Source organism: Saccostrea echinata, unplaced genomic scaffold (assembly GCF_033153115.1).
Source record: "Saccostrea echinata isolate AGI-Se365-2 ecotype Australia unplaced genomic scaffold, CSIRO_AGI_Sech_v1 ptg000022l, whole genome shotgun sequence".
Lineage (NCBI taxonomy): Eukaryota > Metazoa > Mollusca > Bivalvia > Ostreida > Ostreidae > Saccostrea > Saccostrea echinata.
Window position 1 is genome coordinate 263499 of NW_026889771.1, and position 24911 is coordinate 288409.

General features: G+C 34.2%; 2 protein-coding genes across 2 annotated transcripts in view; one reads left to right on the top strand and one right to left on the bottom strand.

Annotated features, from left to right (window-relative positions):
• Positions 1-1432: 1432 nt before the first annotated feature.
• LOC133190607 (putative nuclease HARBI1) lies at positions 1433-6206 on the bottom strand. Its single transcript, XM_061326296.1, has 5 exons — positions 5948-6206; positions 4157-4269; positions 3761-3872; positions 3454-3643; positions 1433-1685 (listed from the first exon to the last, which is right to left on the bottom strand). Exons 1-5 carry the CDS (start codon positions 6204-6206, stop codon positions 1433-1435), a joined length of 927 nt encoding a protein of 308 aa, XP_061182280.1.
• Positions 6207-11728: 5522 nt separating this feature from the next.
• The window catches only part of LOC133190156 (uncharacterized), a 101570-nt gene continuing 88387 nt past the window's right edge, over positions 11729-24911 (top strand). Inside the window, exon 1 of the mRNA XM_061325634.1 lies at positions 11729-11808. Within this exon, the coding sequence (XP_061181618.1) occupies positions 11761-11808 (48 nt within the window). The 5' untranslated portion in view covers positions 11729-11760. The remainder of the gene's footprint in view (positions 11809-24911) is intronic.

Genomic DNA, 24911 nt, shown 5'->3' on the forward strand with positions numbered 1-24911 from the left:
AAATTTCAATTTTATCAAAATTGTCACATACTAAAGTTTTATTTTCTGTATTGCAACAAACTGAATAGAGTTATCAACTTCAAACATAAACTATTTTTTTTACAGAAAAAACAAAAACCTTTCTTAAAGAGAACTCTTAAACAGACTTGGAAATTTAAAGAATTTATTATTATTGAAATACAGTGTTCTAACACAAGAGGCCTATCGGCCACATGCTCACCTGTGCATTTTTCCCTCAATTTAAAGTATGAATATACCGGGTATTTTATGTAGGTAAAAAATATAGAATAACTATTGTGTGTTCTTCATTACTCAGGTGAGGGTGAGAGTTTAGAAGCAAACACTTATGTGCGGGTATTTCTGTCTTATGACAGCATCTAGTTTTAATTGCATTTTCGAGGAAATGGGGTTGAATTCTACAAGTGGTAATCCAACTTATACCAAAAGCTCCCTTTCTAATGAGGAAATTCTTTAAAATCATATCAGTTTTGAATATTTTTAATATTCCCTACAATCAAAATGAATTTGAATTACCATACCTTTACTGGATTCCTCAATTTCATAAAAAAATCTTACACATAAAGATACATAGCAGATTCCAGTAAATGTTCTACCAAGCCCTTTTCTTTTCTCCTCACTAAAATATTAACAGCAATAAAGGAGAAACGTCAAGAGTGCTGTACAACGATATGTTCGAAAAGTTGTGTAAATCAGATGTTGCTTCTTAATATTTAGAAAGAACTTTTGGAAAAATTGAAACCACAAAATTTTACCAAAATCAATAACATCAAAACTTAAGTCATTTTAACTCTATATACAATCATTCCCAACGATAAATTGAAGAGGAGGCTTTTTGACATCATAAACAGCTGCTTTTTCAATAAAAATGTAACTCGTAAATTTACTTACCTTGTCATTGGTCATTTGCAATTTTTTTTCCCTAAAAAAACACATTTTGATCGTCCAAACAAGTACTCTGAAGTTTATATTGAAGAGAGGTTTGAGTTTCTGATTTATATATATGTGTGTGTGTGGGTGGGTGGGTGTTTTGGAGATCAGGTATTACAAAAATCTGCCGGAATTCCCATCAATTGCGCCCCGTTATTAGCAGCCCTATTTTTGTATTCATATGAAGCAGAATTTATTCAAAATCCTATACATGAGGAGAAGAAAACACTTGCTGTGACCTAAAACTCGACATTTAGATATTTTGACGACGTATTATCAATTAATAGTAGTTACTTCAATTCATATGTCGACACTATATATTCAGTGAGCTTGAAATAAAAGCTACCATATATTTCATATTTGGCGTTAATGGTATCCTAACAACAAAGCTTTATGATAAATGTGATGACTTCAACTTTTCATTTGTCAACTTCCTTTACCTATGTAGCAAAATACCCTAATCACCAGCATATGAAGTTTAGCATTACGGTGACATTTTTGCGCTTTTCTTCACTGAAAACAGATCGTGCACCATGCTGAGGTGTACATCGTTTTGAATGCTATGGTTGATGGTGAATTCGATGATGTCAATGATAATAATGATGTTTATGTAGACGATGTCGATAATAATGACGTCGATGATGCCTACGAAGTAGCTGGAATCGTTGTTATTGGTGGCACTGATCCCCAGTACCAGTCCAGAACTGCAGCCCCTAGGTCTAGGGGGTAGTGTGGTGCTATTGAAAGAGCACTTTCGTATAGATATAGGTATCTTTGTTATTGGCAACCCACTACTGATTTGAAAGAAATATTTAAATTTACGTTGATCTACATGTATCACTTCAATATTTAAATGTTTTTTTTTAATTATTATAGACAATTCAGAAATGAAAGAACATCAGATTCAATTTCCAAAAAATATGACAACATAAAACAAAGAGGTAAATACTGTATTGACTATTCAACATTTAAGTCGATGATTTTGAGAGAAATAAAATTTTAAAAAAACTATTTAACACGCTTTCTCTGTAAGCACCAAAAAATCTTGGAAACGACATGTCTCGGATTTTGATGAAATTTGCACCGCAGTTGTGTCTTGGATCAAAACTAGTAAATATGGTGTCGGAAGTTCCACACGTGCACTCGGTTGTCATGGAGACGGATCCATTGAATTTGGCCATTTTTGACCCTTTTTGAACAAGTGAAAACATGAAAATTGAGGAAATGTAAACGAATATTTTTCGCAATCTAATACACTCTAACAAAAGTCATTGGATCATATGATAACATGAACTTATAAGGTACACAGGGCATATAATCATTTATTCTAAAAATATTCCCACTCTAAGAAAAAGGTCATGCAAACTGACATGGTTTCTGAAAATTTGAAAAATGAGAAAATTAGTATTTTTTAAGATCTTAAAGGCTATATAAGAAAAATTGTCCGTGGGAAATTTCCAAAACATATATGTGATTTTATACTTGAGAATACGAAGTGTCATCTCATGAAAAAATATCGGTGGGCTTTTAATTCTATTTTTAGTAACATGTATCTATAAATAGAAAGATTTTAGAAAAAAAGTAAAAAATCAAATTTTGGCAAAGTTTTAGGTGTCATTGCTGGATAAATAGGACGCATATTGTAAATTTTAAGGTATTAATGACAGCAGCTGGACACCCCTAGCTGGAGTGGACAATGGTTGAGGGGTATTCCCATTTCTATTTATAGTATCAAGCACCTAAATATAGATATGTCTCTGAATATTAGGAAAAATGACAGTTTTATGCTAATTGGAAGCTTCATAGAAAAAGTATTAACAAATATAAAGCTCTCTATAATATGCCCTCATAAAGAACAAGTGTTTGTACAATAATTGATACAATATTGAGGGTCGACTCTTGTTTCCTATTATAGCAACAATGGTCTAAAAATAGATTCCTCGAATAATCGAGAAAATGTAGATTCTTGCACTTTCTCAGGTAATGTCGGATGGAAAAAAATGCAGATTAATTGTTATAAACATAGTGTGACTGACAAGTACTGGAAACCATTTTACTGAAATACACACTATCTGAAGGGGGTTCCCTTTTCTATTTATAGCACCAAACACCCATAAATAGAAACATCTCAGCATATGAGGAAAAATGACAATTTTCCACCAGTTGTAAGCTTCATTGAAAAAAGTATTTACAAAATATACTGCTGCTACAATATGTCATGAACAAGAACATTTGAGCAATTAATGATTAAAAAGTATTGAAGATGGACTATCTTTTCTTTTTATAGCAACAGTTGTCTAAAAATAGATGCAGTGAGTTATTTAGAAAATATACATTCTTGCACTATTTTAGACATTATGGATTGAAAATTTGAATACTCTCTATCATGAACATAATGTGACTGACAAGTACTAGAAACCAATGACTGAAATGCAAAATGTTTCAAGGGGATTCCCATTTCTATTTATAGCACAAAAATAAAAACTATGATACGTCTTTTCTTGCCTCAGAGTTCCTTGCAGACACGAAAACCGTCGTTTAAGAATACCAAAACTCTGTTCGATGAGCACTCTCGTTCGGCATAAGGAGGCGTTGAATCTTTGTTGTGCATCGGTTTGGGGGTTAAGGTATGGTGTCATCAAAAACCGCCTGCAGGGGTATCCAGAATCACCCAGTAAAAATCCATTATGTTCACCTGCACGTGAAATTTTTTTTTTAATTACTTACAGCGCTAATTCAAAATGCTTGTTTTCGGATTTTTTACATGTTGAAAACTATCATTAAAACAACGAACAAAAAAATGTTTTTAAACCTCTCTCAAATTGTTGGCAAAGTGCAGATTCCCGCCAGATCCGACTGTCGTGTACGCTGCCAGGCCAGTTGGCACAAATGCTTGTAAAGCGGAACTTGGCATCACAAACCATCTAATCATAGCAAATAAATAAATAAAAAAAAGTAAGCATAAAAAGAGGACGGGGGCTGGGTCGAAGTATTGTCAGCCCCAACTTAGTTGCAATTCAAGGCCTTTTACAAGCAAAAAGGCCATAGCATACAGATATTCCAGACTTTGGGATGTATTTTTAGTATTCAAACCATGACTATAACTATAACGAAGGGGGCACTTTTCACTTTAAGTTATAATTGAGAATTAAATGTCCCAAAAATAAAATTATCGCTTAATTAATTAATTAATCTTAAAAATACTGACCTGTACATTCAGCGAGTGATAGCCTTTTCTGTTAACGAAATCCTGTTCATTATTAGAGGGAGTCATAATTCTAACGAAAGTGCCATCTACACACCCAAGGGCATTTGGGAAACCTATATATAGAAAAAAAAATATTAATAATAAATATTCTTCATCAGTTGTCATTGCAATTTTACTATCATTGGTCAAATAAAATACAAATAGTATCGATAAGCATTAGAAATATAATATATAATAATATATGATATATTTATGCAAGCTATTTCAAAAATATCCACATACAAATTCTTAACTTTGTTCCAATATTTTTCTAATTAACTGATTTTTAATTTGACAGACACCCCCCCCCCCTCCCCCCACACACACCCCTCCCGCAAAAGAGGACAGAAAAGAGAACAAAAATATAACTTTTTTTCTTATGACTGTCAGATGCAAAAAAAAATGGTTTTAATACAACTCAGGCGCGTAGCCAGAATAGAAATGATGTGTACGCAGAGAACGGCAGGGGGTTGGGTGGGGTGTGTGAGTCTTGACCCCCCCCCCCCCCAGTGTTTAAGGGCTCTGGTCAGGCACGTTATGTAGCTTTTGCCAGCCAGGAAAAAATTACAACTTTAAAAATTTTGTCAAGCAAGGACGAAAAAGGAAGATTGTCAAAATTCGAAGTCCTATTTCTTGTGTGTGTGTGTTTGTTGAAGGGGGGAGGGGTGTCCATCTTTCACAAACCAATTTTTTATTAATACATTACCAAATTACCATGATTTAACAATGGTGCAACAAACAGTGGGGGTCCACCCTTTGAATGTACATTTCTTCAATAGTAAAAGGTTACGTTTTGGGAAAAAATAGTGGGGAGGCTCCCCTGATATTACGTGCCTGCTGGTGAGGGCCCAGAAGCTCCGGAGTTTTACCAAATATTTCATTCATTTTCTTGAAATATAAAAATTATGCCATTTAGTTTTTGTTTAGGAAATAAAAGACATAGTTATATTCATTGTTTTAACGAAAATTAATATTCCATGGAAACTCATTGTACATATAATTGAGGCTAAAATTTAACCAATTAACTGGTATATAATCATTCTTAACGTTTAAAAACACGTATACAAAATTTTAATTATGAACAAAACAAAAATATCGTATTTTAAATCATACTAGTAGATCATAGCATTCAACGATGTGGCTGAAATCTATTTTTTTCAAAAATCTTTAAAAAAATATCAATGTATGATAGAACAATGACAAAATAATGAATGATTAAATAAAGGATTTCAAATTTTATCATACAGCCATGATAATTTAAAATTTAAATCGACACAGTATGACACAGAATAATTTGAAACACGAATATTTGTTGGATGGTATTGAGATTTTTTTCTCCGAATAATTCTCTCTTTTTTCTTATCTTTTTTTTCTGAAAATGATGTGTACGCACTTGCGTATTTGCGTATAGGCAGCTACGCGCCTGCAACTGTGTCGTTTATATAGAACACATTCAAGTATGAGTTTATTTCTTGTTGATGACATTAGCATTAACTTTTCTTGATCTTTGCTAAGGATATGGACATCATGCTGGGTATAAATTTTCTTGATTCTGCGCATAAAAATTAATTGGCTCATGTCGGACAATCTTTTTAGGAAAACTAACACTTGTAAACAAGCATATTTTTTAAAGGGGGGTCAACCGAATAATACTCTGCATGATATAGACGACGATTCCGGAGTACGAGTTACTCATTGTGGATTCTAAAAAAGAAAGTAGAAAAGAAAAACAAGCAGAAGTAACGAACATACCAGCTATTTTGATGAATTCTTGTTTTGTTTGCCTTGCCTTGTCATCTCTGGGGAAGCTGATAAAGTGCCATCGAATACCAAGGATTGCATCTGTCACAGAACGACAGCATCTCCCAACAGTGGACTCAGATACATGCATACTGTCGCCTATAAGCTTGTGGTATGCCCCAGTGGCAAAAAATCTTAGGCATGCAAGGAGCTGCAACAGCGGGGGTAAGGCATTGTTTTTGGTACTTTGGAGCAGATTTCTGCCGATCATATCTAGCAAAGGGTGCAAAACACAGTTTTATGTATGACGTTATCATGACGTTACTAAATGAGAGACATGCTAAAGTGACCCCCATAAAGAAATAATATGAAGACTAGCTACATAGACATCTATATATCAATAGAAAGATAAAATGGTGAATTTTATAGATATATAAACATATTGCATTTATCACTTACTAATAAGGTGTATTTGACACATGAAACATGGGGGAAATAGGGAAGTTTATGCGTCTAATTGTAGTACACCTATGCATTTTTAGCTCCCTTGATCACAAACAGCGCAGAAATCAGAAAATATAAGTGCTGTGCATTTAACAGAGCAAGTCCTTAGGTTTCTTTTTGTTGTACTTTTAGGGTACATTTTCCAGCTTTTTAAAGAGCTACTTTACCTGCTACTCAAATCATGCAATTCTGCACATGTGAAAAATGGGTGTTTTTAGAGTTATCTCCCACTATTAAAAAGTCACACAAAAAATAATTCTCAAAAAATATTTGTATACTTTTTTCATTTAATCTTAAGATAAGACTCTACTTTATGCAAATAAAAATAAAAAAAGCTGCAATTTTCATGTACACTGCATAAAAATAGCAGGGAAATCCCTACCCATCATGCTTTTCTCTGAGGAAAATCCCCTGGATTTTATACGAAACTGTGTTTAGCTACCTTAAAGGAAATAAAAAATTTCTGTATTTCACTTTCTGGTATCTAGATGCAAGGAGGACAAAATTCCAAACTGTTTGGTGTATACAAAGTTAAATTTGGACCACAAATAGCCAAGAAATTGTCAATTTAGTATTACATGTCTTTGACATTGGTCGACTCCTTAAACAGGACTTTGGAGATAAATTTCAAAACTGTGACTAGCAGCTTACAAATTTTACTTTATTTTATACAATGAACATGACCGAGGAAGTTGAGTATTTGAATATTAATGACATGTTAAAATATAAATTAAAAAGGCATCCGAAAAAATACAATTTTTTATATTTTACACAAATTTCTGGTTGCAGTATGAACCAAAAGAAAAGGGGGTGGGGGGTACGTCACAGTGTTAAATTGAGAGATTGCCTTAGAATACCAGACTGTGTCAACATAGCAAAATATTCATCATGAAATGTGATATAGATGCATATATCCCTTGATATTCAAGGTCACGACCTCATGAAGCTTCCTTTTTGACATGACGTCATGCTTTGATGTCACAATGCAAATTCATCATAATGCACAATAATACATCACAATCCGTCTCGTCATAATATACCATGTAACAAAGCTAAAAACATGTACCTTATGCATTATACAAGATTAAATGTCAGCATGAAGCTTTAATGCATGGTTTCGTACATTAAGTAAAGCTAAGATAGCAATATTCTCTGACCTACAGACAGATAAATGAAGGAAAACGTCATTTAGTGTCACTCCTTAAGGGTGCAAAACACAGTTTTATGTATGACGTTATCATGACGTTACTAAATGAGAGACATGCTAAAGTGACCCCCATAAAGAAATAATATGAAGACTAGCTACATAGACATCTATATATCAATAGAAAGATAAAATGGTGAATTTTATAGATATATAAACATATTGCATTTATCACTTACTAATAAGGTGTATTTGACACATGAAACATGGGGGAAATAGGGAAGTTTATGCGTCTAATTGTAGTACACCTATGCATTTTTAGCTCCCTTGATCACAAACAGCGCAGAAATCAGAAAATATAAGTGCTGTGCATTTAACAGAGCAAGTCCTTAGGTTTCTTTTTGTTGTACTTTTAGGGTACATTTTCCAGCTTTTTAAAGAGCTACTTTACCTGCTACTCAAATCATGCAATTCTGCACATGTGAAAAATGGGTGTTTTTAGAGTTATCTCCCACTATTAAAAAGTCACACAAAAAATAATTCTCAAAAAATATTTGTATACTTTTTTCATTTAATCTTAAGATAAGACTCTACTTTATGCAAATAAAAATAAAAAAAGCTGCAATTTTCATGTACACTGCATAAAAATAGCAGGGAAATCCCTACCCATCATGCTTTTCTCTGAGGAAAATCCCCTGGATTTTATACGAAACTGTGTTTAGCTACCTTAAAGGAAATAAAAAATTTCTGTATTTCACTTTCTGGTATCTAGATGCAAGGAGGACAAAATTCCAAACTGTTTGGTGTATACAAAGTTAAATTTGGACCACAAATAGCCAAGAAATTGTCAATTTAGTATTACATGTCTTTGACATTGGTCGACTCCTTAAACAGGACTTTGGAGATAAATTTCAAAACTGTGACTAGCAGCTTACAAATTTTACTTTATTTTATACAATGAACATGACCGAGGAAGTTGAGTATTTGAATATTAATGACATGTTAAAATATAAATTAAAAAGGCATCCGAAAAAATACAATTTTTTATATTTTACACAAATTTCTGGTTGCAGTATGAACCAAAAGAAAAGGGGGTGGGGGGTACGTCACAGTGTTAAATTGAGAGATTGCCTTAGAATACCAGACTGTGTCAACATAGCAAAATATTCATCATGAAATGTGATATAGATGCATATATCCCTTGATATTCAAGGTCACGACCTCATGAAGCTTCCTTTTTGACATGACGTCATGCTTTGATGTCACAATGCAAATTCATCATAATGCACAATAATACATCACAATCCGTCTCGTCATAATATACCATGTAACAAAGCTAAAAACATGTACCTTATGCATTATACAAGATTAAATGTCAGCATGAAGCTTTAATGCATGGTTTCGTACATTAAATAAAGCTAAGATAGCAATATTCTCTGACCTACAGACAGATAAATGAAGGAAAACGTCATTTAGTGTCACTCCTTAAGGGTGCAAAACACAGTTTTATGTATGACGTTATCATGACGTTACTAAATGAGAGACATGCTAAAGTGACCCCCATAAAGAAATAATATGAAGACTAGCTACATAGACATCTATATATCAATAGAAAGATAAAATGGTGAATTTTATAGATATATAAACATATTGCATTTATCACTTACTAATAAGGTGTATTTGACACATGAAACATGGGGGAAATAGGGAAGTTTATGCGTCTAATTGTAGTACACCTATGCATTTTTAGCTCCCTTGATCACAAACAGCGCAGAAATCAGAAAATATAAGTGCTGTGCATTTAACAGAGCAAGTCCTTAGGTTTCTTTTTGTTGTACTTTTAGGGTACATTTTCCAGCTTTTTAAAGAGCTACTTTACCTGCTACTCAAATCATGCAATTCTGCACATGTGAAAAATGGGTGTTTTTAGAGTTATCTCCCACTATTAAAAAGTCACACAAAAAATAATTCTCAAAAAATATTTGTATACTTTTTTCATTTAATCTTAAGATAAGACTCTACTTTATGCAAATAAAAATAAAAAAAGCTGCAATTTTCATGTACACTGCATAAAAATAGCAGGGAAATCCCTACCCATCATGCTTTTCTCTGAGGAAAATCCCCTGGATTTTATACGAAACTGTGTTTAGCTACCAAATAGAGAACTGTTGCCCGACGAAACCGATATCTTTCGAAAATCTCGTCGTCATTATACATCTCTAAGGGATTAAGGCGGTCACGGATGACTCTTTTTGAGGGCCTATTTCGAAGCAAGTTGTATCTCCGGCGTCTTCGTCTTCGTTCCGCCATATTTAATTTGCTTGAGTGTAGGTTTAAGGTAGAGTCTAAGTTACACTTAATTATTTGAGTATTTCCGGCCTCAAGATTGTCACTTGAGGAAAACTCAAATTTATGTGGTGATGGTGACTTGAGGATGAGGTGAGTGATTTGAGGGAAAAACTCAGACTTGAGGCTGAGTTTTGACTTGAGGAAAGTTGGTGACGGCGGGGCCCGTGTTACAGCGATTTGAAAATCATAACATTTTTTGATGTGATCATTTGAGCGAATGTGCGTGTGTGTTCGTGTTTGGTTATCTTTTTTCTGTTTGTCCTTTTGTAAACAAATTCTTGTTTTTCCCCCTTGAAAAAAGTCTTACTTTTGATTTGAAAAGGAAGCCCAGCTCATCCACGTTACACTTATGTCTTGATAAATGTCAATTATGAATGAGACAATACATAAATGCCCTATAGTAGTAATGCTAACCTTAGATAACATTAGATATGCGTTCATTTTTCCATTCAGTATACTTGTATCCTGATTTTAATGTTGTGGTTCATGTCACTTTCAAGCTTCCAAAATATTTCAATGTAGTGTACTGGATTGGTTTAGATTCTTGTATTATTGTCAAAATTATATTCCATAGTAACTCCTTCTGTATTAAGATGTATTTCGGATTTAACTTAAATTTCTACAAAAATCAAATATATGAAAATGTTAAGCAGATTGATGAATTATTCAATTTATGCATTGCACACGGACAAGATGTCACTGACCGTGATGTAATAGACGAAAGTGATATTTGAGATATTATTTGTTTTTCCTAAAATTATGTTACATTTAAGAAGCCTAATCTATATAATGCTCATTTCAACGAAAGAACTGGACAGCAGAAAACATGGAGAATGAAATATAGTTATAAACATCAAAGAAACTGCATAAAGGTATTATCATAAATCGTCTTTATCGGGTGTTCGGAGATCTTGTACAAATACCTTTCTCCCCGTAATATAAAACATTTATTCTTTATATCAAGTTTCACTCGATTTTTGAAATTTACAATGCAAAAAAGATTACAGACGGGTTAAAACGGTCACATCTTATTACTTTTTTCAAGATGGAAAGGGGTGTTAAAATAAATTACTATTACCCATTTTTGCTTCGAATTTTGTTCAGGGGTATCAAACATCATATTCACAATCTACCGTCTAAAATATGAGTTGTTTTTCAGAAAGAACTGTCTCGTTTATATTCATTTATTTTTCATTTTCCTACACTGAGAATGAATTTGCTTCCATTAAGAAGTGATTATATAATCTAATTTTTCATCCCATAAATCGACGCGTTACAACCAAAAAAAAAGAAAATTACTCGTAACCTTTTATTTACTTAAGATGGAATGTCCCGTCAATTTTTTTTTCAAAGATCAATAAAAATATACATCAAAATCATAACTAATAACCTAACAGGTGAGAATATAGTAAGTTGCTTAATGCTATAAAAATTTCAAACTATTTTGTTAAAATAACGTAGTTATGCATTTGAGTGAAAATTTTGTTCATGTATATCAAATAATGTTGTGTTACAAAACATCTGTTTAATGTTAAAATAATGTAGTTATACATTTATGTGAAAATTTTGTTCATGTATATCAAGTAATATTTCATAACGTTGTGTTAAGATTTAACAAAACATCTGCTTTATCATTGATTAAAATTTAAAAATCATGAACGACAAATTCGATTGTATTTTAAAGAAAGTTTAATTATTGCATCCAAATAGGCACACTGCTTTCAAATTCTTGTTTAAACATGCATTTTCAAATCTCTCTACTGCGCAGAAGCGGCACAGCAGGCAATATACCCCTCTCACACTTCACATTTGACATTTCCATCTCAAAATGAACGAAGCTTTTTCTATCGTAGGACTTGTAATATTATTATTGGAGGTAAGTATTCATGTTAATAAAAGACATTAAAAATTATATTTAAATGAATCAAAATTAAAATAAACGCTGTTGAAAAACAAACCATGATTGCCATTATCTAGACTACTTTGATGTATCCCTAATACAGATTTTCTATGAGTCTTAATCTAAAATTTTAACTCATAGGAAACTGCAAAATTAATCATAGAAAGTCTAAGACTTGATGTCTCAACACCTCTCTTGGCACAGCAGTACTTTGTTAACAAATTATAAATGCTATACCAGGTCACCTTTAGAAATTTGATATTTTGTTTTTGCATCTACGGACCCAGTATTTTGTTTATTGAAATATGATTTTTACAAGAGAAAAATCTATAATGCATATTATTGACAGGTTTCACTTGAATCAAGTACATGTAGTTCTTTCGAAGGGGGAAAAAGAAGTAAAAAAAAAAAGTCAAAACCAAAAAATAAATAAATTATTTAATCAAAAAAATGAAAAACATTGTTTTTGGAAGGCAATCTGAATAAAATATTAAAATCAGATCTTTGCTACGCACCGAAATTCTGATACAGAATTCAGAATTTCGGAGCGATACAAAGATCTGATTTTAATCAGATTGTCTTGCAAGGCGTAGCATAAGTATTCTCCCAAGAACCGATCGGAGTAATATTGAATTTGAAAGGAGAGAGTAAATAATCTTTATTTTGCAAAATGTATTTATTTATTTGTTTTTTTTTAATTTCTAGTTCCATGATAACGACAGCTATTTTGTATATTTAATTCCAGAGACTTGGAGACCAAATATACATCAATATTATTTAAATTAAAAATTTGTCCAACTGATAAAATTGTAACAACCCCCCCCCCCCCCCGAAACCAATTTGACCAGATTAAAAAAAACTTTCATGCTTCAAAAGAATTGGTTGAACATTTCCTAAAAAAAAAATTAGATTTAGAATTATTAATTTTCATGCTTTAAATGTTTCAATGGAACTGGTCGCAATTTTGGAAAAAAATTAATGTTAAACAAGACTTATTTACATGTATTGTAATTGTTGTTTAGTGTCATTTAGATTGTCTAGAGCATCTGTTAGAATATTACAGAAGGAAAACTTGTTTTAATGTGTTACCCCTTTTACTGAAGGGAAAATTGGCTCTGCAGGAAATCGCACTCTATATCACTTACACAGAATAGCCCTCTCTCCCCGAAAAAATAAATCATTAAATCTGATGTGAGATTTCCATAGAGAAAATCCTTCTCTCAGTAATTTTACCGCGGGGTAAAATCCTAATAGATTCTAGAGCCTGTTTTCCGGGGGGGGGGGGGGGATCCTACTCTAGAGCCAGTTTTGGGGGGATTTCAGAGGGGAAAGCCTACTTTACAAGACCGATGTTTTAGAATAGGATTTCCCCATGGCCACCTTTCCCCCTTGGAAACTGTACTCTATAGTAGGATTTCCCTTCAGGGGGAATCTGACATGGCAGCCCAAATTTTCACTTTTTCTTTCACAGAGAAAGATTTCCTCCTCGTTAAATGTCGATATAAACCACAAGAGATATAGACAAATATTCGATCAAAATTCAAATGAATTATTTCTTAGATTCGTTTGATTATAAAGATATTTGCATAATCTTTTTTTTCCAATACTGAACGGTTTGTTGTTGAAAATAATTGTTTAAATTTCTCTGTATGTGGCCTGTATGTGAGATTATCAGATACATATTCTAACTTAGCTTCCTTTTTGTGTGCATTCTGACCATAATGAAATTTGTCACCAATTTCTCTAGGAATACCATTCCATCTCCCAGTTTCAAAAAGGAAATTTAATCAAAACTGTTACATGTTAATTAACACAGTAAAGTTGAAAATTTTCGAGGGAAAATAACACGTTATTATTCTGGTTCTAGTATTTCTTTATGAATTCGACAATTGTTAACATAAGATTGATTATAAATATTACTTTTCCAATTCTGAATAGTTCGATCAACGAGTTTTTCGTTTTACTTCATTTTTAACCCATGATAAATTATGCATCAGTTGACTCGTCCATCAATTCATGTTGCTTATTTCCTGTTTTTTTTTGTTTTTTTGTTGTTGATATTTTGATTAAAAGATCCTGATTTGGATTAATACCTTCATAAATATTTATAGCTATTACGGACATTTAATTAAAAACCATTAAAAGTAAAATGTAGATTGTTTGTGCTAAGCGACCTTTACCCAAAAATCATAATTTCTGTCTTGTCAACATTAACTCTTATGCAGCATTTCATACAGTAGTTATACATAAGATTGACACAGACACTTCTCTTGAAGCATCAAAGTCTTATTTTTGCATCTGGTAATGCTGGTTCTGAAAAAAAATGGCACTATGTTATCGGTTGGACAAATTGCTAACTGTAGCCATGGGAAAAAAAATTTCAGATGGATTTTTTTCTCCAAGTCTATTTCAAACTATGTATACGTAATATTGATGTGTATAAATACGTGTCTCTCGAAGTTTCTGGGTTTTGATATCAAGACAGTTACCGTTGCCATATGGAACTAAAAATGGTTCGATATTTCTTGAAAATTTTTGCAAAACACTAAAAGAGTATTTGTTCTCTGCATTCAAATTTCAAATCCAATAATACACAGTTGGGATCGAGAACACATAACTATGCTACGGCTTGCAAGAGCAGATTTTTTTTGTTTTTGTTTTTCGTTTTTTTTTTTTTTTGTTTTTGTTTTTTTTTTTTGTTTTCTGTGTTGTGTTTTGTGTTGTCTTATTTGTTTTGGTTTTTTTCTTTTCTCTCTTCCTTTTGAAGATCTCTTCGATTCAAATGCTCACAAATGGTCTGTGGAACCTAATAATGTTTTAAAACAATTTTCTCACACATTCTTTGAAAAAAGCAAGGATCCATCGAAAAAAAAATACTGGGCTGGTAGAAGGCAAACAACTTATTTTATCTCGAAAGGTGACTTAAAAATTCCCGAACAAAGAGGTATCGCCAAGTCAAGAAAGGTGTTGAGAAAGGCAATCAGATTTTGGAACGCAGTTCGCAATTCGCAATTCAAAAGTGAACTGCATTCCAAAACGCAGTTCGCAATTCAAAATTTAAACATAAGTCATTGGGTCTGAAATTTTGAGGGTAGGCTACTAGTGGTCAGTTACCACTTCTGTGAAAAAATGGTGATGGTACCATCTCTAGTTTCCGAGATATAGCTCTCCAGTTTTTAGGCCTACCATATAATACTATATAAATAAACATCGGGTTCGGGGACATCGAAGTCCCCTGTCCCAGGGTCTGAAATGTTGAGGGTAGGCTACTAGTGGTCAGTTACCACTTCTGTGAAAAAATGGTGATGGTACCATCTCTAGTTTCCGAGATATAGCTCTCCAGTTTTTAGGCCTACTATATAATACTATATGAATAAACATCGGGTTCGGGGACATCGAAGTCCCCTGTCCCGGGGTCTGAAATGTTGAGGGTAGGCTACTAGTGGTCAGTTACCACTTCTGTGAAAAAATGGTGATGGTACCTTCTCTAGTTTCCGAGATATAGCTCTCCAGTTTTTAGGCCTACTATATAATACTATATGAATAAACATCGGGCTCGGGGACATCGAAGTCCCTAGTCCCGGGGTCTGAAATCTTGGGTGGGGTACTAGGGGTAGGTTACCACTTCTGTGAAAATATGGTTATGGTACCATCTCTAGTTTCCGAGATTCACCCCTCCACTTTTTATGGCTACTATATAATACTAAGTGAATAAACATCGGGCTCGGGGAAATCGAAGTCTCCTGTCCTGGGGTCTGAAATTTTGGGAGTGGGGTACTTGGGGTCAATTACCACTTCTGTGAAAATACGGTGATGGTACCATCTCTAGTTTTCGAGATCCACTCCTCCACTTTTTATGGCAACTTTATAAAAATAAGTGAATAAACATCGCGCTCGGGGACATCGAAGTCCCCTGCCCCGGGGTCTGAAATTTTAAGTACTCGTTTTAAACTGAAAGATATATTGGATTTATCAAATCTTTTCAAGAATTATTGGTCCATTGCAGGTTGAGCACAATATTTAACCCTTAATCTTGAGACATATCCAAGTTGTGTTGATTCCCTTTTTTAATCTTGTAATGGAGATGGCTAAAATTGAGATCAAATCTTATTACAGTTAAAAGAGAAAAAAAAACTCTTTTCCAGAACTTCAGTTCCAATATAGTCACGTTGATATCAAAGCATGCGCGTGTATGCTGTGTTGATTCAGATACCACTTCGAGTAAGGTCTATAATAATTACTGAATCACAGTTTTTCTTAAAAAAAAAAAAAGAAAAGAGAAATTTCTTTTAAATAAAAGCGGGGCTTAAGTTTCTCAGGTTTGCATTTTGGCCCAGGTCCACCTGTGTTATTCATTAGGAATTTTATGAAGCCAATTGACTTCCGACTTAGAACTTGTACAATAGGGATAAATTTAAGTGCTGGATACTATGAAACATATTCGAGACGCATTGGGTATTATTGTCAAAAAACCTTTATGAAAAACATGGTGATGCCGTCGTGTTTTACGATTTAAGATCCGACCTCGAATCTTGATCCTTTCGATAGGTCCCGCATTTTTTAAACATCATGCTCAGAAATATTGAAAAACCCGTAACATAGTGGATTGAAATTTTTAGTGGGGATCTAGTCGTCAAATTAAACTAACCACTTCCAGAAATATTTCTGGAACAGAGGCTCAAGGGTCCTAGGTCACCTGAGTATAATGTCACAATATAAAGGATCAGGAGATTGAACATGAAGTAAAACAAAGACGCCGATAAATAAAGCTATGTTGCCCCCAAACAAGAGAAATATGAACATAGTGAACAGGGATCAGCAACAAAATTAATTTATTGTTCAAGAGCAAATATAAAAATTGATTTATTTACTTGCCTGTACTTGCCCAGTTTGTCACTATTCTCATGCAGACTAAACACAATAGTTCTTGAGCACTGTTAGTAAACCTATCTCATTCTCTCTCACATTGGCCTCTGTTTTATTCAGCTATTATTTGAATGTCTATCTGACATTATTCAAAAAAATACTTCTTGTCAAAATTGTAAAATTCTGTTATTCTGTTGACCCTTCAATTACATTTACAGTGTTTAACTATCATAGGTGAATAACAAAGTGGAATAACTTCTGTCAGTAGAATACAAAATGATAAATTGACCAAATGGTGCAGAATTTCAAAAACCTTGTAAAAATAATCTTATTTATTTCAGTTTTATATATATTCTTTTTCCTTCCTAAATGTCCAGGCGCAGAGATGAATGGTTTCAAAGAAATAATGCATTTTCACCACAGATTCAACATAGCTCCATCCTTACACCAGAGCCTTTAACCCAGAGGCCATAAAATTTACAATTTTGGAAGAGACGCCCTTGCTTATCATAGCCATGCATTTAGTTTGTATACAAAGAAATACTGCATTTTTAGTATACAGTCAACAGAGCCAAACCCCTGACCCACGTGGCGAAGTGGTTAGAGCGTTCGCTATAAAGTTGCAGAGTAAGGAGTTGATCCTAACGTCGCGGGTTCGAATCCCACTGTGAGACGTGGAGACCGGTCCTTCGGATGAGACCGTATAAACCGAGGTCCCGTGTCGCAGTAGGTGCTGGCCGAAAAAAGATCCCTCACTGCTCAATGGCCCTCAGTGCCGAGTATAGGTCAAAATTTGCAGCTCTCCACCGTCAAGTGGTGGCGTCTCCATATGAATGAAAAATTCTCGAGATGGACGTTAAACAATAAACAAACAAACACACCCCTGACCCAGGGGTTATTAATTTCAATTTTTTGAAGAGGCATCCTTGAGAATCCTTATCCTGCAGTTCGTTTGTCTGCTAACTTTCCAGGGACAGGGAAGAAGATTTTCAAAGAAATATTGCATTATCACTATATTTCATTTTCATAGTATACATGTATTCCACAGACATGCCCCGACATTAACACTCTAATCCTGGGTGACAATTTTCACAATTTTGAAAGTAGCATCCTTGCTCATCATAACCATGTATTTAGTTCATCTGCTAAGTACTCAGTAGCAGAGAAGATTTTCAAAGAATTCATGCACTTTCACTCTATTATCAACAGTCCCCCCTTTCCACAGAACCCCTTAGTGGGGCTATATATTCCACAATTTTGGAAAAGGCAAATTACTTATCATAACCATGTAGTTAGTTTGTCTGCTAAATTCCCAGGGATAGAGAAGATTTTCAAAGAATTGATGCATTTAAACAATATAAAAAATAGAGCCCCTCTCGTAGACCTTGGGCACGTTTTACAAAAAAAAAAAGAAAAAGAAAAAAAGAGGCCCAAGGGCCTTAACGGTCACCTGAGTATAATACTGACAACAATTTAGAGGATCCATAGAGTATAAAATGAACTGAAAGGTGAAGCTTTGTTCCCCAAAAGCAAGAAAAATAGGGTGATCAGGATCAACAATATTATTAGTCTAGTATTCATTAACAGTTCATAAATTAGGTTCTAATCTGTTCCCCATTTATCACTCTCACCAGACAGTATGTAAACAAACTATCAGTGCTTCTGTACTCTTTTAATTCCTTGTTGAAATCTCTTACATTGGCCTCCCTTGGTCTTTGATGAACATTTAATAAGACAAGTTATTTTTGTCTCATTTTTATTTATCTATTATTTACAGGTCTACCTGATCATTAAAACTATGAAAGTACTTTTTGTATTATACAATAAAAATTCTTGCATAATTCTCCTATTCTATTACTAGTAACCTTTCAAGTACATTATTTACAGTGATTAATTATCAGAAGTAAATGGCAAAGGGGAATAACTCCTCTCAGTAGAATACAAATTAATAGAGCCCTGGCCTGGACCAGAACACTTGACCAAATGGTCCTGATGTTAAAAAATCTGGTAAAAATACCCTTCCTTATTAAAACTTTTACTCTTTTTGCCTCTGATATGCCCAGGTGCAGAGAAGATTTTTAAAGCATTAATGCATTTTCACTCTATAATTAATAGAGCCCCGTCCTAACATCAGAATCTCTGATCCAGGGATCATGAAATTCACAATTTTGGAAGAGGCATCCTTGCTTATCATAACTATGCATTTGTTTAAATAATACCCAGGAGCAGAGAAGAAGATTTTCAAAGAAATAATGCACTTTCACTGTATGATCTATATAGCCCCGCCCTAGCACCAGAACCCCTGACCCTGGGGCTATGAATTTCACAATTTTGGTAGCGTCACTCTTGCTTATCATAACTATGTATTCAATTTGTTTCAATAATACCCAGGAGTAAAGAAGGAGATTTTCAAAGAAATAATGCACTTTCACTATGTGATCTATATAGCCCCGCCCTAGCACCAGAACCCCTGACCCTGGGACTATGAATTTCACAATTTTTGTAGAGTCACTCTTGCTTATCATAACTATGTATTCAATTTGTTTAAATAATACCCAGGAGTAGAGAAGAAGATTTTCAATGAAATAATGCACTTTTACTATATGATCTATATAGCCCCGCCCTAGCACCAGAACCCCTGACCCTGGGGCCATGAATTTCACAATTTTGGTAGAATCATCCTTGCTTATCATAACTATGTATTCAATTTGTTTCAATAATACCCAGGAGTAGAGAAGAAGATTTTCAAAGAAATAATGCACTTTCACTATATGATCTATATAGCCCCGCCCTAGCACCAGAACCCCTAACCCTGGGGCCTTGAATTTCACAATTTTGGTGGAGGGCTCAGTGCTTATTATAATCATGCCAACAGTTTGACTGCTTGATGTCCAGGAGTAAAGAAGAAGATTTTTAAAGATTGCATTAATTTTGATGGTTTTGGCCCCACCCCTCAGGCCCCAGGGGGGCAGGGGCCACGAATTTCAAAATTTTTGTTCCCCTTCACCCATAGATGCTATATGCCAAAATTGGTTGAAATTGGTTTGCTGGTTCCAGAGAAGAAGCTGAAAATGTTCAAAAGTTTACGACCGAAGGACGACGGACGACGCACGACAACGGATGAAAAGAGATAGCAATAGGTCACCTGAGTGACTCAGGTGACCTAAAAAAAAAAAAAATACGCCTAAGATCAAAGGTTTAAGTTGATTGTAAAATTTTACAGAATTGATAATTCTGTTTGAAATTCCTAGCTTAAAATTATCTTGTTAAATTCGTTTTAAAACAATTAAAACCATTTTTTAACATTTGTAATATAGAGAGTAATAAGCATAGTTGAATTTTGGTCTTTTATAAAACGGGCCCCAGAACCCCTGAACAAGGGGCCATGACATTCACAATTTTGGAAAAGGCGTCCATGCTCATCATAACTATATACTTTGTTTGTTTACTTAATACACTGGAGCAAAGAAGATTTTCACAGAAATAATGCATTTTCACTATAAATTCACTATTAAATGAACAGAACCCCCTCTCGCAGTACCCCTCGCCCGGGGGGGTGGAGGGGGGTCTCAAACTTCACAATTTTGAAAGAGGCACCTTTGAATTGAAGTGATGTCACTTATTCGAATAGGTGATATCACCTTTTCGAGATGAATAGGTGATATCACCTATTCGAATAATTGATATAACCTATTCGAATAGGTGATATCACCTATTCAATTGGAATGAGTGATATCACAAATTGGAATAGGTGATATCACCTAATTGCAATTCTTACATTATAAAATAATGAATGCTCCCTTCCTCAAGACTATCTAGTTTTCCATTGGCCCCAAGAAAATTTGGGCTACCCAGTTAATCCAAAACATTTTAAAGACTTTATGTTATCGATCCCTGTAAAGATATATAAATTGCACTCGCAGATTAATTTTGCAAAAATTATTGATAGTTTCTGAGTTCTCTCAGTTATGATTATTCGTGTTCAAAAAGAATGAATTGTATAAATCTTGTCACCTGACTCACGAGATTTTTCGATAACATTAACAAATTATAAACTAAAGTGAAAGTAAACGAGGCTTTCAGAGTCTCTAGTCTTGAGAGGAGTTTTATTTCATAAATAATTTGAATAGATGATATCACCTTTTCGATTAAGTGATATCACCATTTCAATATGATAAGGTGATATGACCTATTCGAATAGGTGATATCACCAATTCAGAAGCTGAGTAGGTGATATCACTTATTCGAATAGGTGATACTGGTATCACCAATTGAATAGGTGATATCACTTATTCGATTAGGTGATATCACCCGTTTCGGCAATAAATACCGAAACGGCGCCTCAGAGAGGAAACTGAAAATAATGGAATGTTTGCGACGGACAAAACAAATAGCAATAAATTAAATGAACTTAATACAACATTGAGTACTTCGAGACTGGTCCTTTGGTTGAGACCGTATTTATAAACCGAGGTCCCGTGTCGTAGAAGATGCTGGCACGAAAAAGATCCCTCACTGTTCAATGGCCCTGAGTGCCGAGTATACGTCAAAATTTGCAGCTCTCCACCGCCAATTGGTGGCGTCTCCATATGAGTGAAACATTCTGGAAAGGGACGTTAATCAAAGAACAATCAAACAAACACATTAAGTAAATTCGTTATAAATGACCCCCCCCCTCCCCCCAACCGAACAAGCATCCACAAAGGAACACTAACTTTATCGGATTTTTTTTTTTTTAGATTTTGGAATCTCGGAATCTCTCTCTCTCTCTCTCTCTCTGTATTACAAACTCAAAGCACGATTAGAAAGGATATACACTTCTTTCATGAGTCTATAGTTATTATTTATATTTAAGGTATCTTCAACCCCATGTGACGTCATAGGTTTTGAGCTTCGTGGATAATAAGAATGATTCTCATTAAAAAAAATTGCTTTCATTGGTGTAATAGAAATTTTGTAAAAATATCTTTCAATAGTATATTTCTTTTATAGTTTGTCAATAGTAAAGAAAAAAGTTTGGCAAGGGCAATTACTTCTACTTATGTTTTTTTTCATACATGTTCATAGTTATACTTCTAATTGAAAATTTCCCTGATACTAGTATTAAGAATTTAAATATATTCATAAAATAAGTTAAAATTTAATATAATGATTATTTCGTAAATTCAAGCCGTTTTTAAGCATCTTTATTAAGGTTGTTTACCGAAATGTTCCATATTTACATTTTGATATATATGCTTATATTTTAATTTATGTCTGACATCTTTAAAAAAATGTTGCCTATGTATTTTATAATATCAAACAAAAGTTTTAAAAAAAATTATTTCTACTTTGAAAAAAGGTTTTGGATTTTCCTTTATTAAATATAGATATTATTTCTACATATTTATGGAGGATGAATTCTAAAATTAGAAGAACATTTCGTTTTAAATTATATATATTGATATCTTCTATATATTGGATATCATCTTCCACTTTTTTAAAATCCCCCGCCCCCTCCCCCTTTTTTGAAATTGCCGGATTCGTCTAAAAAAATGGTGAACAACCTATCAACCCGAATTACTTACCACGCACATGTACATGTATTCAGTTTATTTCTAGTTGACAGATTATTTAATTTTTATGAAATAATATTATTCTGAAATGACCATAAATGAACATGAAATTTCAAAAATGGATTACATTACAATTATTGAGATATGTATCAAAATATTAAACAAAGTGACAATCACTTTTCTCAATGATAACTAAAACATGTACGTCATATTGCAATGCTTTGAGGAATTTTAATTTCAATAGAGATTGGTTCATAGTAGTTCATTCATTGATGGAATCATAGGAGTTCATTCACAGATTCATTGTCTAGTATTCCCTTTAGGTGTTTAGTGATGCCTTAAGAGTTAAAGAAAAAGGTTTACAGAACTGAAAAAAATATATTATGTAACATATCCACCGCAATAAAAATATTAAAAGTTGTAATATCAAGGTAGCTATGAGACTAGTGTTTTAAAATATTCTTGTGTATATTAATTAAAATGTCTCCAAGCCCGATGTTTATTCACTTAGTATTACATGTAGTAGCTAAACACAGTTTCGTATAAAATCCAGGGCGTTTTCCCAGAGAGAGGATTTGCCTGCTATTTATAGGAGGTCTATATATAGTAGGCCTAAAAACTGGAGAGCTATATCTCGGAAACTAGAGAACCATCACCATTTTTTCACAGAAGTGGTAACTGACCACGTAGCCTACCCTTAACATTTCAGACCCCGGGACAGGGGATTTCGATGTCCCCGAACCCGATGTTTATTCATATAGTATTATATAGTAGGCCTAAAAACTGGAGTTCTATATCTCGGAAATTAGAGATGGTACCATCACCATTTTTTCATAGAAGTGGTAACTGACCACTAGTAGCCTGCCCTCAAAATTTCAGACCCCGGGACAGGGGACTTCGATGTCCCCGAGCCCGATGTTTATTCATATAGTATTATATAGTAGGCCTAAAAACTAGAGAGCTATATCTCGGAAACTAGAGATGGTACCATCACCATTTTTTCACAGAAGTGATAACTGACCACTAGTAGCCTGCCCTCAAAATTTCAGACCTCGGGACAGGGGACTTCGATGTCCCCGAACCCGATGTTTATTCATATAGTATTATATAGTAGGCCTAAAACTGGAGAGCTATATCTCGGAAAGTAGAGATGGTATCATCACCATTTTTTCACAGAAGTGGTAACTGACCACCAGTAGCCTACCCTTAAAATTTCAGACCCCGGGACAGGGGACTTCGATGTCCCCGAACCCGATGTTCATTCATATAGTATTATATAGTAGGCCTATAAACTGGAGAGCTATATCTCGGAAACTAGAGATGGTACCATCACCATTTTTTCACAGAAGTGGTAACTGACCACTAGTAGCCTACCCTCAACATTTCAGACCCTGGGACAGGGGACTTCGATGTCCCCGAACCCGATGTTTATTCATATAGTATTATATAGTAGGCCTAAAAACTGGAGTTCTATATCTCGGAAACTAGAGATGGTACCATCACCATTTTTTCACAGAAGTGGTAACTGACCACTAGTAGCCTACCCTAAAAAATTTCAGACCCCGGGACAGGGGACTTCGATGTCCCCGAACCCGATGTTTATTCATATAGTATTATATAGTAGGCCTAAAAACTGGAGAGCCATATCTCGGAAACTAGAGATGGTACCATCACCATTTTTTCATAGAAGTGGTAACTGACCACTAGTAGCCTACCCTCAAAATTTCAGACCCTGGGACAGGGGACTTCGATGTCCCCGAGCCCGATGTTTATTCATATAGTGTTATATAGTAGGCCTAAAAACTGGAGAGCTATATCTCGGAAACTAGAGACGGTACCATCACCATTTTTTCACAGAAGTGGTAACTGACCACTAGTAGCCTACCCTCAAAATTTCAGACCCAATGACTTATGTTTAAATTTTGAATTGCGAACTGCGTTCTGGAATGCAGTTCACTTTTGAATTGCGAATTGCGAACTGCGTTCCAAAATCTGATTGCCGTTGAGAAATCGGGTCTTATGACTGTTTAAGTGACATTTTTCACAGATTCTCCTCAGATGCAAGTTTAGTTGAGATTCAATGGTTCGAAATATATATTTGTAGATTTCATACCAAATTAGAACAATTTCTGAGTCGAAAACTATCATATATCCATGAAAAATTAATTGACTCTTATATAAACTTTTAGCCAATTTATTGTTTGTATGATTTTAGCATTTATAAAATAGGGTAAATCCTACCTTGAGAAAGAAAGAGGTGGACATTTGGTTCCAGTGTGAGATTTCCTTTCGGGGGGGGGGGTGGATGGGGGTCCTACTCTAGAGTAGAGATTCCGGGGGAAAAGTTGACTATGGGGAAATCCTACTCTACAACACCGGTAAACAGTGTAATTGTTAAAAACTTTTATTCACCCATTTTATTCGTATGTTACGGTAAAAAGTGAAAATTTATATGATCTAGAGCAATCCCCCCCCCCCGCTTAAAAAAAAATAGGCTCCAGAGTAGGAATTTCGCTAAGGCATATTCAAATTCCTGGGGGAAATCTAAATCTATCAATAATTACAATGTACAATTTCCCCTAGAGCCAATTTTTGCTCCACTTAAATATTATTCATTAATATGACCTAACTGCAAATCGAAACTGATCTTTGTTGTCA